This window comes from Sinocyclocheilus rhinocerous, unplaced genomic scaffold, assembly GCF_001515625.1.
Source record: "Sinocyclocheilus rhinocerous isolate Xijiao unplaced genomic scaffold, SAMN03320098_v1.1 scaffold851, whole genome shotgun sequence".
NCBI classification, from domain to species: Eukaryota; Metazoa; Chordata; class Actinopteri; order Cypriniformes; family Cyprinidae; genus Sinocyclocheilus; species Sinocyclocheilus rhinocerous.
Genome location: NW_015624573.1, coordinates 224,828 through 242,818, shown reverse-complemented (window position 1 = coordinate 242,818; position 17,991 = coordinate 224,828). Strand labels below are relative to the sequence as shown.

Below are 17,991 nucleotides of genomic sequence, written 5' to 3'. Positions count from 1 at the left end.
ATGATCACCTTTTCACTGATTCAGATCCTCTAGTCACCTCTTACCGGCAGGTTCCCCTGTGATTCTGATGCAGCCTGAACAGGACACAGTCTGACTACAGCTGATAATGGAGCTGCTGATTAAAGGATATGAGGCTAGGCTCTACTGAGCATGCAGGTGTCATTCCTCCAGTCTAGTGCTGTATCACAGGCAGAGAGCAGATGGTTGTAATGTCCCAGAAGACAGCACAGACATCAATATGTGCCCTGGAGAGAGCTCCAGATCATAGCCCTCAGCTCTTCAATGCAAATGTTACATTTGATAGGGTAATTGCATGCGTGGGTTTAAACATCCAAAATTACGCCCAAGCAGGTCTACTTATAATATAGGAATGATAAAATAGCAATAAACTAGATTAAAAAAAAAAAAAACTTCACCCCCAAACACTCACGTTCGTATTCCAAAACCATTTTTTCCCTTTGTAGGCCTACATGTTTAAAAGCAATACTAATAGGCTATGTAGGCCTATTATTCTATAAAATATCATATGTTAGTAGCCTATAGGCTACTACTAAACTGTGGTTATCCTACTGACTCAGTGTTAATAAAGCTAACCAGTGTAATCGCTGTGAAGATAAAGAAGCTTTATAAAAGTGTGAAATGTATTATTTTTTAAAATGAGATTCCTTGCAGCATTAAATTATACAACATATTTACGATATATTGCCCTATAAAATCAAAAAAAAAAAAAAAGCTATTCGCCTTTAAAAAGAATAATTGTATTAATCGTAGTTTATAAAAGATAAACTATTCCTCCTGTAATTTTGCGCAGGCACAGGTTTGGATAGCACGCCCGGCGCTCAAGGACCCCTCAGCATCCGAACCATCCGAACATGGCGGCGGTCACAAGGCTGTGCTGTGTCCTCCGGTTGTCATTTGAAGGTGCATTTTTAATAACTCTTTTTTTGAATTAACGTTTGTTTTTACCTCTATTGGCGGTTGTCTTTGAGTTTGGTGAGAGCTCCATGTAAATAATGTTTAAAGTTTAAAGATAAAGCTAGTGTGAACATGCTAACAGTCCCTGTGTGAGCAGAAGAATGTGATGGTTTGCCTCATAAAAAATAAACACATAACTCTAAAATGATTTTATCTCTCATGCAGATAGTACAAAATGTCTGCCCTAACCACCATAGACATCTCTGCAATAGCTGTCAGTAAATTGCCACACTGACCTTTGAAGCATGTGACGTTCATTTTAATGCGTAACGTACTTTTTTGTTATCATTCATACGCAATGTCTTGTTTTTATTGTTTTAAATATCTTCGTCGTTCCAGATCTGAAGTATGAGAATTCTGACCTTACATGATGTTGTGTGAAGAACTGCAAGTAGCTGCTTAGTACGGCAGTTTTTGCTTGTGTTTTGTGTACTATAAATGACTAATGCATTCAGTATTGCTTTTTCAGGGGCTTTGACCTTAACAGAGAAGCAGATAAAGCCTTCATCATCAAATGTTTAGGCACAATAGATGTACTCTTTGTTTTTATTGGTTTGTTTTTGTGGTGGTTTATGCACAGTATAATGCATGTATATAACCTGTGGAAACCAAAGATAATCAGTGATCTGGAAGGTACTGTGCATGAGGTGTGAACTAAGATTTCAGTAGAGAGGTGACATAAGCTTTTAAGCACTTAGAGGCAATGTTTATTAGATATTATAAAGAATAAACTTAAAAACTGAACTTTTAGGTGTTTAATAATTTTATACATGGATGTGTATAGTCAGTAGAATCAACCCTCTACATTGCGAGTAAATCACTCGCATATGCAGCCAATGGCGATTTAATTACCAAGGTGTCCGCAGAGGGTTGAGAATAGATAGTAAATTCTGTGTATCTGGTTTTGTGCTGTATAATGGTATAGATCAGAACATTTAATTTTTCTTTTACGATATGTCCTGTCTTCTGTCACTCTTGTCAACAGGTGTCGGAGCTCTGAGAGCTCTAGGGGGCGCTGCTCACCTCTCCCATTTGGCAAGACGCAGTCCCCCCCAGTATGCTCCAGTCACTGCCGCCCTGCAGCAGAACAGACATTCAAGCTTCTTCAACAAACGTAAGGAGCTATGATATGCTTTGAGTGTCAGTCAAGATCCTGGAGTGATGGTGCCTGATTGCTTAGGGATCAGGGTTGGCAGCCCATAGGTCACAGGTTTGACTCTCAATATCATGAGCACAGAGTTTATGAGATCTCTTTTCACCATTGTACTCTTGAACATAGTACTTAACCTTAGGCCGCTCCAGGGGGGACTATGACTGCAGATACTGTGCCATAAGTTGCTTTTTTTAAGCATCTGCTGTATGACAATTGACAAATTAACAATCCTCATGTCACAAAAAAAAATGCAGCACAACTTTAGAAAATTTTACCAAACTTTTTTTAGATGGTCTGTAAAATGATTAAATGATTAATAACATCATATGTTGTTTAGTTACATTAAATGAAGAATCTCTAATTAAATTGAAGTTTAGAAATTAAATGAAGATAATTGAAAGACGTTAAATTACTGTGGAAGATGAGTAAAGCATTCAATAAGCAATACAGAAACAATCAATATAGTATTATTTTATTTCAATGTCATTGAACAGGAGTATAGCATTGGCATGCAGTTCAGGGTTATTATTATTAGCTAAAACTAATACTATAAAACATTTTTTGTTAATTGAAAAAAGCTGTAACAAAATAAAAATGTTAGTTTAAAAACTTCAACTAAAAGAAAATGTTTAAATGTAACTGAAATAACTTTAAGCACTGAGATGATTAAAAGCTAAAACTACTACATAGCAAAATGATAATTAAAATTACAGTAAAATGAAAACTAAAAATTTTAAAATAAAAGCTAATTCAAAATAATGATAAACAATTATAATGGCATATAAATAATGATCAATTAATGCCTATTTTAGGTCTTTTATTTTATATATCATTGGTGTGTGTAAATACTGCAGGGAATGGGTTTATGCATGCTTTGCTCTTCCACGTAAATCTTGCTAATATGGAGAATATTGTAGAAGTGAAGCACAGAAACTGTTTTGCAGAGTCACCAACTGTCTTTGCTGGACCGTGAAATCAGACTATAAATATGACTTTTAATTTGAACGAATTAAACAAAAACATAATCTTTTTAAGCCCTTTATCTCTAATATATGCAACCTCTGTTGTTCACCCAACTCTTTTTTTGTCTGCTTTCATAAGGATCTGCTCCTTGTGATGTAAACACCTCTTCATTGAATAGTGCAAGCTTAGAAAATAATACCGTTATAAAGAAAATCATCCAAAACATTTTTTTTAACTTTAAAAACTGCATAGGGATGTGCCTTCATCATCTTTCTTGCAGATGGTGTGATTGCATGTATGGACATGAGTGTGTGCGTCAGTGTGTATTGGGGATGTTTGGTTGTCAGATAGAATTATGATATATCTTGAACTGCTTTTGTTGGAATCGGATGCTTCATTAAGCCTGGCAGGCCTCTCGGTCTCATCTAATTAAGTCCTAATTAAATCAGAACAACATCAAACAACTCCCAACGTCCCAGATTACCCAACCCCTCTAAACACGCACACACAGAATATAGATGAAAGTTCATAATTTCAGGGTAAAACCAACAGCTGGAATTTTTTTTTCTGTGCAGTCATTATATAAATACACAGGTTAACACTTTATTATTCATTCTTCACCTTATTAGAGTGTGTATGAGTCTAATAGACTGTATTAGTGATGTGATTGTAGGTGTGTGTGATTTATTGACATCCATTTATTCCCTTAGTGACAGCTGATGAGCTTTGGCGGGGAGTCTTAGCTGAGTCCGGCGCCGGTGCCAGAAAGGGAAGAGGAAAGAGAACCAAACGTAAAATAAAAAAAGATCTCAACCGAGGCCAGAACCTTGGAGAAGGTACATCCTACCCATAATATCCTCTCACTTTGCCTGCTTCACAGCATGAACAGAACACACTAAAAACATTTTAAGGGGCTTTGTTTTACACTTTTATTTCTTGTACCTAAAACATTATAATTTGAAAAAAGATAATTTTTAAAGAAAAAAAAAAATCATAATTTACACTTGATTATAATGAGACTTTGGGGGCGGGGATTTGGGTCCATTAGATTTTTTTAAAAATGTTTTTGAAAGAAGTGTCTTATTCTCACCAAGGCTGTTTTATTTGATCGAAAATACAGTAAAAACAGTAATATTGTGAAATATTATTACAATTTAAAATATTTGTAAAATTTAAAATAACTGTTTTCTGTTTCAGTATATTTTAAAATGTAATTTATTCCTGTGAATTCCTGTCTTTAGTGCCACAGACCTCTTTAGAAATCATGCTAATTTGGTGCTCAACAAACATTTCTTATTATTAATGTAAGAGGCAAAACAGCTGCTTAATATTTTTGTGGAAACCATGATGCATTATTTTCAGGTTTCTTTAATGAATAGAAAGTGCAAAAAAAGCATTTATTTGAAATAGAACACTTTTGTAATATTATAAATGTATTTACTGCCACTTTTGATCAATTTAGTATTTGCTAAATAAAAGTAGTCGTGTGATTAAAAAAAAATCTTACTGACCCTACATCTCATCATTCTCTGACCCAAAGAATTAAACTGGCTATTTTTGCTTCTGTTTGCTACTTTAAGGCATGTAAATGGTGATATTGCATTTTATGACCTGTTTTGCAGCATACAAATAATCTTGAGTGAGTGAGCTTATGTAGCAAATGTTTGGATAGTAAATCAAACATTAAGGAAATGTTTTAATCATACGATGCCTTAAAAAGAAATGCCTTAAGCTTTTATTGCTCACCAGTTCTGGTTTTCTCTGGACAGATTTAAGGCCAACACTACATTAAAACGGCTATAAACAGCAGTAACCATTAGCTGTCCATTTTAGTCTGTAGCGTTTCTTGAAGTGTTTGCACCCACTATGCCAGTTAATGAATATCAATCACAGCTCAGCTTCAAGTTTAGAGGTTTATATCTGCCGTTGGAATCTAACCTTCTCCTAAGCTGACATCGCTCACATCGCTCACTTTCACTGAAAAAACCTCAGGGGAATCTATCGATTTATTTTTCTCCCTCTCTCACACTCGCTCATGGAGGCCTTTGTTGAAATCAGGTAGAAACCGATAATAATGTGTAACGTGTGTTTTTGTGATTCCATGTGTGCTCTTTAGGTCGTGCTGGCTACCTGTGGCCTGGTCTGAATTCTCCGGTGTATAGAGATGGATCTGTCCAGAAACCATCACAACGAGGAGAGGCAGAGCAGAAGGAGGTGACAGCAGCCCTGGAACGCCAGAGGGATGAATGGGACAAACGCAGGAAGACTAAGATAAAGAGAGAGAGGGGCTGGACCGGCTACTCTTGGGGTGGGATCAGTCTGGGTCCGCCAGATCCGGGGCCCAACGGAGGTGTGTTTGTGTGTGTGGGGCACTTCTTTGATTTGTCCCATTCTGCTGAAAACACTTTAAGGAGATGCATGGATGTATAGTTGTTTTATAATGGATAGTCAAACAGTTTGATGAAAACATAGTAGAATGTATGGTACAACACCTGCATCTACACGCTTTGGTTGCTTCAACACTCACACACACACTCAGACACGGCGAAATGAGATGCAGAAAGTGCAATCTCCTTGTAATTTACACCGCTGTTCATCTCTATTCTGCCGCTCACCATCTTACCGTGCGAATAGATTTCCCGTCGTCTGATTGGCCAAAGGGATGTGGGTGCAATCTCTGGTAGTCGTGGTGATGGATTGCCCAGCAACGGTGAGGCCTCGAGTCTAAATCATGTCTAGATCTGCTCCAACAACTTCTCACCCCTGAGTCACCACAGCAACACCCCCTCCTTTAAGTCGAGGAAATATGCTTGTCTCTCGCGGGCAAAATGAAACACCTGTAATGAGTTACTGTGGCAACCTCAGAGCCCTGGGGTTAGAGGTCATAACAGACCGCTCACCTAATCTCATTTAACGCGTTTGCTGTCCCTGATCAAAAACAAATAGGCTGTGTGAGCCATTTTTAGCTATCTCAACCTGTGCTGATGACCTTTGGTGTTTTTTGTTGTTTATAAAAAGTTGTGACTTTGCTTTGTCCCTTTTTTCCCTTCAGAAACATATGAAGATTTTGATTCACGCGTGATAGAGGTGAGTACGAACAGAACCATGCATCTTACTAACATGAAATTGCATTAAAACAAATTCCATAATGTTTTGAATTTATGATTGAAAATGAATATTCTACTTGAAAAGATTTTTGTATGAATTATGATCTGATTAGATTATTAAAAGTGATTTTTCTTATTATTGGTTAATATTATTTTTCCCTACCTGCGACAAGGGATTAATTTGATCTGCTTTATCTTGTTTCTCCATTGATAGCCATTCGATAGTTTCTATTCATCAAAAAACAAAAACTCTCCATCTATATTTAAGATTAACAGTTTTCAACATTGACAATAATAAGAAGTGTTTTTTGAGCAGTAAATCAGCATATTAGAATGATTTCTGAAGAATCATGTGACAACGAAGACTGGAGTAATGGCTGCTGAAAATACAGCTTTGCCATCAGAGGAATAAAACACAATTTAAACTATATTAAACGTTTAATTTTTCCCTTGGGTTGTTTTTTACTGAGGTCGTCACAGTGCATTTTGGGATTGCTTAATCCACAAAGGCTGCATGCTGTGTTGCCTTAGAATTGCCAAAATGAGGTATTTTTTCTGCCTACTATTTGGAAAGAGTTTTATGTTGGGAAAAGACCTTAAAATGCTGCCTAGGTAGGTGGCAAACCAAGTTTGGAACAGAGCTAGTGTGTTTGTGATGATGTCAAAAAGATGTGCTTTGGAGATACAGCATCTCATCATTTTTTAATTCAAGAGCAATTGTGTTTGTGTGTATCTCCCTTGTGAGTGTGATTGCATGTGTGTATCTCAGAGCTTCTGAACCACTCTCTTGAACTCCTAAATGGGAGGCAGTCGGGACACAAAATCTGCTCAGCACAAAATTACCATGTAGTGTGGAGTGTCTGGAGAATGATCTAATTATACACAACAATGAACGTTTGATAAACAAATCTCTGTATAGAGCCCCTGGCTGGCACCACAAGACTCATTTGGCAGAAATGTTGCTGAGTTTAGAATGGAAATCAGTACAGCAATTCACCTCGGGTCCTCGTCTCTCTTTCACTTTACTGCGTTTTCCATATTGTCTTTCTTTTGTCCTCTGATTCTTTCATTTCCATAAAGCTTTGTTGGCAAAGAAGTGGACAGGTTTACAGCCGAAGTTTTTTCTTCCCTATCTGAACACTGCAAGAAATCAAATGGAAGGCTGATGATTTAGGTGAAGTGATCTGCTTTCTTCTCGCTCTCATTAGCTCTGTTCCAAAACCTAGTGAGCTGCCTCATTGCCTACTGCCTACACACGCAGTTGTCTGAGACACCAGCCTCTTAATTGAAATGAACCTCATAAATGACTTGGAACGCTCAGTGTGCATCATACACTCTAAGGAAGACCTTATTTTTGTGGAAACCATGGTACGTTTTTTATTTGCAGAATTCTTTGTAAATATAATTCTTGTGAATATAAATTTCAAAAGACAGCATTTATTTGAATATAAAAATCTTTTGTATAATTATAAATAATAAATTAATTAATGAAATAATTACAGAATCAAATTCACCTTGGATTTTTTTTTCCACTGAGCTAGTAATCGTATGTTATAGAATTGCTGTTTGCAAAAGTTGCATGCAGTGCTGCCAAAAGGATGTGTCTTGGTAGGCCACATAATTAAGTTATCTAACCTTTGGAACAGAATTCACACCAGGAGCGTCTCCGTGATGCCTATGAAGACAGCTCACTGGGTTTTGAACAGAACAATTCTGTCGCTCTCCATTTCTTTCGTACTGTCATTTTGATTGACGTTTTAGGGCCACTGGCAATAGTGACTAGAATGGACCACCACAGACTGTGAGTCAGACCCCCTCAGTCTTTTGCAGTGTCCAGCACATTAACGCTGAGTCTGGACAACAGTATATCGCATATGATCGGGCACATGGCAGCGTGTTGTCCTCACATTGCCCCAGAGCTTAAGAGATAACCCAGTACAGACACACTAGAGGGCTTACACAGAAATGAAGAGTATTTGCGGTTCTCCAGGACCTCCATCTCTGTGGACGCAGATTAATTTGAAGGGTTTCTGAAAAGCTTGGTGACATTATCAGGCTTGCATTTAAAGTGGCGCACTTTTCCCTCCCTCCATCCCGCTGTCTCCTGGGTGTCCTAGTGAAGGCACGAGTAAAGTCTGAAAGAGCCCAAGTACTTATAAAGCCACATTAATTAAGCCAAATATTTCTTGTAAACTCAAGAACTTCTCCCAAGGACACGCAACGTCTGCCAAGAGAGAGGGAAGAGAGCCATAGTGCTCTAGAGCGGATGATACATGAGCAAGACTGAGAGAGCGAGACAGACAGAGGAGGGCAAGAGATATGGCTGATAGTTAGAGAAGATTGATAAAAAGATGTAATGGTTATGGAGATAGATTAAAGCAAGAGGAGGACTTTTAGAGTTTTAGGCTCCCATCTGCATTTTATCATGTCTTGTAATGGTTAAATGATCTCATTCTCTTTTTCTGTATCTTACACACCATTTTACATAGTCACATTTTGCATTGTCTAGTCAAGTTTATTACTTTGATATTGTTGTCACACTATTTATTAGGCATGTTTTACACTATAAAATTGACTACACTGTGAACTTGACGACATTGTCTGGAGATTTTACAGTTCTGTTATAGTTACAAAACACTGGATCATTGGCATATTTTACACTGTAGTTACAGTGTAGGCATATTTTACACTGCAGTCAGTTACATTATGTTTTAGTATTTTGCATTAGTCGAGGTTAAATTGTCTGTATATTTTACACTGTAGTTACATTGTGTTGGTGTATTTTACACTGTAGTTATGTTGTATAGGCATAGTTTAGTGTAGTCAGACTAGTCACATTGTGTTGGCATATTTTACACTGCAGTCAAAGTTAGGGCTGTCACGATTATGAAATTTGGCTGACGATTAATTGTCTAAAAAATAGTCGCGGTTATTGTGATTAATTGTCTGTTTTAGGGCTTTGACGATTATGCCGATTATCACGATTAATTGTCTGTTTTTATGGCTTTCATTATATAATTGATTAATTTAAGGGTTCAGTAAATAATTATAATGTTATCTTTTAATCTTTTTGAGTTATTATTTTGCAGTGTAAGATTACATAGAATTTTATTTATTATTTATTTATTTGATTTCTCCGTGTTTGCTAAACGTTCTGTAATTTCTTAGTTGGTATATAATACATCAAAGTTACATTATGTTTTTGTACTTTGCATTAGTCAAGGTTAAAGTGTCAGTATATTTTACACTGTAGTTACATTACGTTGGCGTATTTTACACTATAGTTGCATTGTGTTGGCATTTTACACTGTAGTTACAGTGTAGGCATATTTTACGTTGTAGTTACATTGTGTTGTCATATTTTTCACTGTAGATACATTGTGTTGTCATATTTTTCACTGTAGATACATTGTGTTGGCATATTTTACAATGCAGTCAGTTACATTATGTTTTTGTATTTTGCATTAGTCAAGGTTAAATTGTCTGTATATTTTACACTGTAATTACATTGTGTTGGTGTATTTTACACTGTAGTTACATTGTATAGGCATATTTTAGACTAGTTGCGTTGTGCTGATTTATTTTACACTAGTTACATTGTGTAGGCATATTTTACACTGCAGTCAAAGTTACATTGTTTTTGTCTTTTGCATTAGTCAAGGTTAAATTGTCTGTATGTTTTACACTGTAATTACATTGTGTTGGTGTATTTTACACTGTAGTTACATTGTATAGGCATATTTTAGACTAGTTGCATTGTGCTGATTTATTTTACACTGTAGTTACATTGTGTTGGCATATTTTACACTGTAGTTAGTATGATCATTGTATTGTATGTATCATTGTAGCATTGTTTGATCTTATTTTCCACTGTGGCCAAGGTTACTTTCTAGACATAATTTACACTTTATGCTCAGACCCACAACAGACATCATATACATATTTTTTCCCATAAAATCAGATCTCTGTTTTTCGATTGCACATACAGTTTCTCAACAAAGTGGTTTACATATTATGTGTTGTTCTCTTCAGTAGAGATAAAAAATGAGTGCTGCGACACCCATATTTCCAACAATATAGTAAAATTGCTGTAATTTTTTATAATTTTCAAAGTTTTAAATTCCTTGTTTTATTGTTGTGATTATTATTTTATTTTCTTTTATGTAAAGCACTTTGAATTACCATTGTGTATGAAATGTGCTATATAAATAAACTTGCCTTGCCTAATTACAATGGGGATTTGAAGAGAGAGACTAATATGTCTGACACTATATCTTTGGTGTGAGACTGTGGTACATTTATAATAGATAATTTATAATAGCTAATCAGCAAAGATAAACGCAATTATATAAATTTTTTGTCCCTGAGCTGCATGCAGAGGTGGAGTTGTTGCATTTCATTTAAATGATAATTGCGGGTTGAGACAACGGTTGTAGTGATTGCATAATGACATGACCAAGACCAAGTAAAGATAATGAGCAGATGTGCATGTGTGTCTATACAAACCCCTGTTATTGTTTGGAACCGTTTGTGTTCGGTTTTCCATCAGAGGAGAATTGCCTTGCTTTTACTGAAGTGTGTGTGTGCTTGTGTAAGCAGTCTGAACAGATGGCATGTGTTTCAGCATCACACTGACAGAATGCAGGTGGGAGTTCCCCACCCATCTCTCCCTCTCTCTTTTTGAGGAAACATTGTTCTTCTTTTTGTCCCCATCATCATTTTCGTTTAGTGCTTTCAATTGAACCACGCAGTGTCCCATAACAGAGATTTAGAAACCGAAAGAAAGATTGCGGTAGATCTTAGAGAGAGTGTCAGACGCTATAACCTCTAGTGATTCCTGTGAGTGTATTGATCAATCAGCCATGTGTGTTTCATTGAATCCACATACAACAGAGGCTCTCAACCTGAGGTCACTAGAGATACAGATGGCGTTGTGGATGACATTTTTTTTCTCTCTCTCTCTGAGCAGTGTTTATATATGTAAAATATGGATTCAAGACTGTACCCCAAAACTATCTTGGATTCTAGAAATAACCAATTTATACAGTAGATACCTCAATATGTAAACATTTGTTACTAAGTAGAAAAATGTGTTATCCTTAACAGTGTACACATCATTTAGGGTCAGTATTTTATTTTATTTTTTTTCAACACTATGCAAGTCAATGGGGACCAACTGAAGGTGAACTATCCCTTTAAATTGCTCAAAACTCAAAACTTACAGTAAAGAATTTTACATTGTTACAAATTAATGCTGTTCATTGGAACTTTCTATTCGTCAAATAATCCTGAAAAAAAAATCAGTTTTCACAAAAATATTAAGCAGCACAACTGTTTAACATTGATAATAGTAAGAAATGTTTCTTGAGCACAGAATGAGCATATTAGAATGATTTCTGAAGGATAGTGTGACACTAAACACTGCAGTAATAACTGCTAATAATTAATCTTTTCCACCACAGGAATAAATTACATATTAAAAAATATATTAAAACAGAAAACAGTTATAATTAATAGATTTTTCACAATCCTACAATTTTTTGGGATTTTTGATCAATAAATACAGTATTGGTAAGCATAAGAGACTTCTTTTAAAAACATGAAGAAATTTTACTGACCCTAAACTTTTGAATGTAGTGTAATTTTTTTAGTTATGTACTTCTAATGAGACATTAAATTGTATTGTGTAATTGTTTGAAGTAGGATTTCAAAAAATGACCAAAGAGGTTGAAAAAATTGCTGATAAACAGAACTGGTGCACCTTAACAGTTGAAATTGAATGCATTTGAATTGGCACATGAGCAAGAGAGATGAATAATATTTTTAAGCCATTTTGTTTAGGTATGTTAAACTTCCTTGTATTTGCATGCAGACCTACCTGTAGTAGTCCTTATCCTCACACAACCATATTTATTTTGTTATGAACTTTATGATAGCCAAACAATCCAAATGAACCGTGCAGTGTGGATAAACCACGTAAACTGCCTAGTGGGGTACGCAGTGGCACTTTAAGTGATGTACTTTTTTCTGTCAGAATAATACTTTATTTAAAAGAGGATACATTACCGCAGACACTGTTTTAAACCGAGGCTTTCTGTAGAATGAGACGAGTACGTCTCGGCATTTGAATATTATAATGAATCAAGATATGGCACTTCAAAAGGTTGCTGACTGCTGGTTTAGGACATAATCAGCTGTGTAACTTTTGTGCTTGAGCTCTTTGAATAGGCTGAAATCCACCTTCCTCTGAACATGTCTAGTTCTTGCCAGTGGGTGGCTTTTTCTTTCAGCACAAAGATATCATCATATCAATAATACTCCTACAGCAAACGTTACATAACAGATTGCAGCAAGTAGCAGGAGCAAAAAAGCTTTTATTCTGTACAAGTACTTTATACTATGCAATTACGCACACATCTGCAGCCTAAGGGGAGAAAGAGAGAGTGTGTGTTTGTGTGTGTGTGTGTGTGTCTGCAGTATTTGACGACTGCAGTATTTGAGATGTTTCAATGGAGCGTATTAGTGTTTTCCAGTGGGTTTGTACTGCCTCCTGGTGGTGCCTCCTTTAAGTTGCTTAAAGGAAGCACACATACAGAAATTGATTTCCTGCAGTCATATGTTATGTTTGTTCTTTGATTGACAGGTCAAGAGTGTGTTTAACGTCACGGCCAAAGAGAGCAGGAAGAGGTCCATCAGTGCTCTGGTCGCTGTGGGCAATGGAAATGGAGCCGCAGGTAAATACAAATGCATATATGCCATTAATGATGTTTCTCTGAAGGCTAAATGCCTTAATCTAGATCTCAACTAAGGCCATCTCTGGTCTGGAGTATATGGAACAATGCAGTAGTTTAATATGTGGCTGGTAAAAACACAATGGCCATAATCAGTGTTAATGAGCTGTTTTATCCACTTCTCTGCAGGGTTTGCACTGGGAAAAGCAGCAGACAAGAACACCGCACTTAGAAAAGTAAGCCACGGTCACATGCAAACTCATTCACACGCACACAAAGTCACATACTGGACTCTAATTGCAGGCACGATTCCCCCCTGAAGCAACCTGAGGTTAAATGACTTGCTCAAGGGCACAATAATGACAGAACGGGGCTGTGAGCTCAATAATTCCTCAGTTCCCATGACACACTTACAAGATTTGAAGCTCTAGCTTTTGTGTTAGAGCTACCAGATCAGGTTACAGTGAAATCATCTTGACATTAAGCATGCTGCTTTGTTTTACAGGCAAAAAACCGAGCCATGCATTATCTCTACTACATTGAGAGATACAACAACCATACCAGTGAGTCACTTACTACTCTTTGTGCGTGTGCGAGTGTTACACACGTGCGTCACTGACTATCATATAACAAACAGACATCGTAAATCTCATGTGTATATGTGTGCTTTTGTGTGTGGTTTGAGAGAAGGATTCTACTGTGTCACAGCATTAATCATTTACATAATATATAGTTTCCATGTTTTGATATTTGTGTATTTGAGAGCCTGTCTTTTAGGGCTGGGTGATATATATTAATTAATTCATTCATTAATTCATTCATTAATATATTCACATAGATTTTGCTGGTGATATAAAATTAAGCAACATTATTAATATTATTATTCGCTTTTTACTGTGTTTTATTTTAACATTTTAATCAAATTTACAATAATGCGAAGAAATGATGGTTCCTCTGATTACCAAAAAAGAAAGTTTTTAATTTATTTCAGAGGTATGCATTGACTTTGACATACTAACATATAATTTTTTTTTTTTTTTATCACCCAAACTCCATTTCCTACATAATTTTTGAAATGACATTGCATTTATATAATATATGTACTAGTTTGGGGTCAGTAAGATTTTTTAAAAATACTTATATTCAGCAAGGATGCATTAAATTGATCAAAAGTAAGAGTAAAGATTTTTGTTACAAAAGATTTCTATTTCAAATCAGTGCTGTTCATTTTAACTTTCTATTTGTCAAAGAATACTGCAAGAAATGTATCACGGTTTCCACAACACAGCTGCACACTTTTCAAAATTGATGACTATAAAAAAAAAAAAAAAAAAAGTGTTTTATGAGACACTGAATTTGCAGCTTCCTTGTATTTGTTGTTAATTTTTAATCATTATGCTCTTTTTATCCTCATGTGCAGTATATCATGACATCGAGTCTAAGTTTAAAAGGACCACACTCAGAATGAAGAAACAGAACAAAGGCAAGTGGCTTAACCTCACACACGTGTGAACAATCACAGTTTGCTTGATAACAGATCTGTGTGCCCAGTATGTTACTGAGCTCATCATGTACGTTTTGCAATATGATTTCCTTAAAATGAGATTTTGCAGGGGTGCGTTTGCACATCCATGTACCACATCCCAATTAAACACTTCGTCATTTCAAAGTCAAGCAAATGTTTTCCTGATATCCAGGGGTGCATTTCCAAAAAGCAACCATGGTTGCAATTTCCGTCGTTACCAATAGAGTTCTATGGAACTCGCGAACATGGGTAGCTAACGATGCATTTGGAAAACACATCCCAGAACAGTACCCGCATATAGTATCAGATTTCCCTTCACATCCTTTGAGCCATGAAGGGTTTGTTTCATTCCTGACATCAGAGCTGAAATTATGATGTTCAGGTTTGAGATGGGGCTGATGGTAATTGAGTTCTGAGTTCAGCTCTGATGTGACTCAAATTCTCAGAGTCCATGTCTCACCGCTGACACCTGAGTAATGAAACCTGGCAGGAGCTGTTATGATTGGATCTGGAACTCTGGGAACCATGATCATCCACCTTTCCCATCTATAGGGACACATTGTTATGTAATGTGGATCACACTTACCCTGGACATCTTTTCTTTTACCTTAATCTCACCCGTGAAAATGTTTGTTGACAGTATTTTTTATTTTAGTTTGAAATGAGATGAAAAATGTGCAGTGTGTTGATAATTGACACATGTTTGGTCATTTTTCTTTAGTGTATCTGTAACACATTTTTGTATTATCATTAGTTAAAAAAGGGACAGTTCACCCAAAAATTTACATTTTTATTTACTCACCCTCATGTTATTCCAAACCTGTATGAGTAGTTTGGTTCCCGTTGACTTGGACAAAAAATACACTTAAAGTCAAAGGGAATGGGAAATATCTTGTGTTGTGTTCCAATGAAGAAAGTAATATGACAAAGTAAAAATGTACAAACCATGTAGAATTTTTGTCAAAACTCAATAAAAGACTATATAAAAAAGACCTTCACCTTCTCTCTTCTATTTGATCTAATTTTTTTTCTTTCTTTCAGGTTATGGTCTGCGTTGTCATCGGGCGGTAATCACTCTTTGTAAGCTGATTGGGATAGAGGATATGTATGCTAAAGTAGATGGTTCAGTTAACCTCCTCAACATCACCAGGGCTCTCTTCCACGGCCTGGCCAATCAGGTGAGAGATTTCAACAGTACAATAGCCAATCAGATCAGTCTTTGTACACATCGTTTACACGGCTTATTTGATATAGTGACCATGATTTTGCCAAGTATTGTGTGTTTCAGAATCAACATCTTCCGTTAGTCTTGGAACCACATTTCTGTCAAACATGTCTTAATTAATGTTTATATGTTGTTAGTATTAATCAAACAACAATAATAACATGAAAAGTCTTAACCATTTCTTTGATTGTTATTTGCTTAAACAATATCTTGCAGCAGTGTTTACTTATTGAAATTACTTGGAGAGTACATGCCATTGTTGTAATTTGTAATATTGATGTTAATATTTAACCGGTTTAAGTGGATTCAATAATATTTTTGCGGTAATATTATCCAGATTACTCAGATTAAACTCTAATATGTGAATATTCATAAATGAAATTCGTGCAATACTCCATCCCTAACTCTGATACTAAAATCAGATTGATGGTTTTCGTGAATGTTGTCCCAAGACCAATAAACCTAAACATTCAGGAACTTCTTTAAGGAACAATTGGAAAGAATTCAGGCTAAATCTTTATCATTCCAGTTTGCTGAATCCTCACTGTTTGGCCTCACTAAAGAATAATCTATTGTTCACTAGGACCTAAAAGGGATAGTTCACCCAAAAATGAGAATTTAATCACCCTCAGGACATCCAAGATGTAGATGAGTGAACAGATTTGGAGAAATGTAATGGTAAAACAGCAAAATCTGTTCAAAACAAACTCATTTACATCTTAGATGGCCTGAGGGAGAGTACATTTTCATTTCTGGGTGAACTATTCCTGTAAGTATGCATGTTCACAGTAAACTAAGGACCCTCTAAACCAGGGGTCACCAGACACGGTCCTGGAGGGCCGGTGTCCTGCAGAGTTTAGCTCCAACCCTAATTAAACACACCTGAACCAGCTAATCAAGCTCATACTAGGTATACTTGAAACTTCCAGTCAGGTGTGCTAAGGCAAGTTGGAGCTAAACTCTGCAGGACACCGGCCCTCCAGGATCAAGTTTGGTGACCCATGCTCTAAACTGTGCCACTGCATTTTTCAGGCTTATAACTGACTTCCTCTCCTCTGTTGTTCTACAGGAGACTCATCAGAATCTCGCTGATAAAAAGAAGCTGAATGTGGTGGAGTTCAGGGCAGAGCAAGGCACTCTGCCCATCGTGGTGGCGCGACCGCAGCTCGGTGCCCGTAAGGAACCTGAAGTGGAGGACGATGTGCCCAACACGCGTCTGCACTGGGCTGATGTGAAGGCCTCACAGGGTGTTAAGAGATCAGTGTGGGCAGGGGTTAAAAGGACCATCTGGTGATCTGAACGGTAATGTCCAGCCAATCCGTATTGCAGGTTGAGTGTCTAGTGCAGAACTGACAACCGTTTGCTGGGGGCACATGCTTGGATTGGAACTAGGCTGTTAAACTACCATTTCACCACACAGCGAAAGGTCCTGAAGTGCTACATACCCCCAAAAATTAGTGTTTATATGTCGCTAGCCCATGAAAGAGGAGCTTGGAAGTGAATGTATGAAGGGAGACTTTGTTCTCACTTACCTACACATGACTTATAACTGGAAATAAATCTACAATAAACCCACTTTCAGTGTCAGCTCATCAATCTTGCTCATGTTTTTTTGTAAAGGCATGGTCACATTTCAGCTTAATTTCAAAATGTTGCAGCAAAAAGGTCCGCTGTTTATCATCAATGGTGTGGCGATGTATCACACAGAGGTCACTTTCAAATTTAGCTCATGCAAAATAGCAAGTCTAGAGATGTTTTTTTTTTAAGTTGAACCTTTTAATTTAAGCACTGCATTTTTATAACACTGTGTAATGTGCAACACACAAGTGCAATGGTCAAACGCGTCCATCTAGCTCATGTTTACATAGAAAAACAAAGGAAAAGCAATGTAGTTGAATGCAAAATTTCATTCTGTGTGAACGACCCCGTATATAGTTAATCACTGTTTATGTTGTTTTTTTTATGTTGTTTTGCAAACACAGCTTTATAATTGAGTTAGCTGATATATTAATTAAATGCAAAAGTTGTGTAGTAGGTATGTTGTATTTTAGAGTTGGTACGGCTCATTTGATCGGTTAATTTGCATATGCAAAATATGATTCAAAACCCCAGTGTTCAGGGGAGTGTTTGGAGTGAAATCAGTGTTTGGTTAAATTGGGCTGATTTTTATTTTTTTATTTATATTTATTTTACATTTGTTTGAGATCCATACCTCCATTTGACATCTTCATTGGTGTTCCATTGGTGTTAGTAATATTGTTAAATCTGTTTTTTAAAGAGAGATAGCTCAGCTAAATGTGAGTGCTAGAGTG

The 17,991-nt window shown here is 36.5% G+C and overlaps 1 protein-coding gene across 1 annotated transcript; it reads left to right on the top strand.

Moving 5' to 3' along the window:
- The first annotated feature begins 818 nt into the window (after positions 1-818).
- Positions 819-17,255, top strand: mrps5 (mitochondrial ribosomal protein S5). Its single transcript, XM_016557997.1, has 11 exons — positions 819-921; positions 1,961-2,089; positions 3,802-3,927; positions 5,208-5,441; positions 6,144-6,178; positions 12,842-12,932; positions 13,119-13,165; positions 13,435-13,492; positions 14,350-14,412; positions 15,496-15,632; positions 16,749-17,255. The coding sequence occupies exons 1-11, from the start codon at positions 873-875 to the stop codon at positions 16,971-16,973; spliced, it is 1,194 nt and encodes a 397-aa protein (XP_016413483.1). The 5' UTR covers positions 819-872; the 3' UTR covers positions 16,974-17,255.
- The last annotated feature ends 736 nt before the right edge of the window (positions 17,256-17,991 follow it).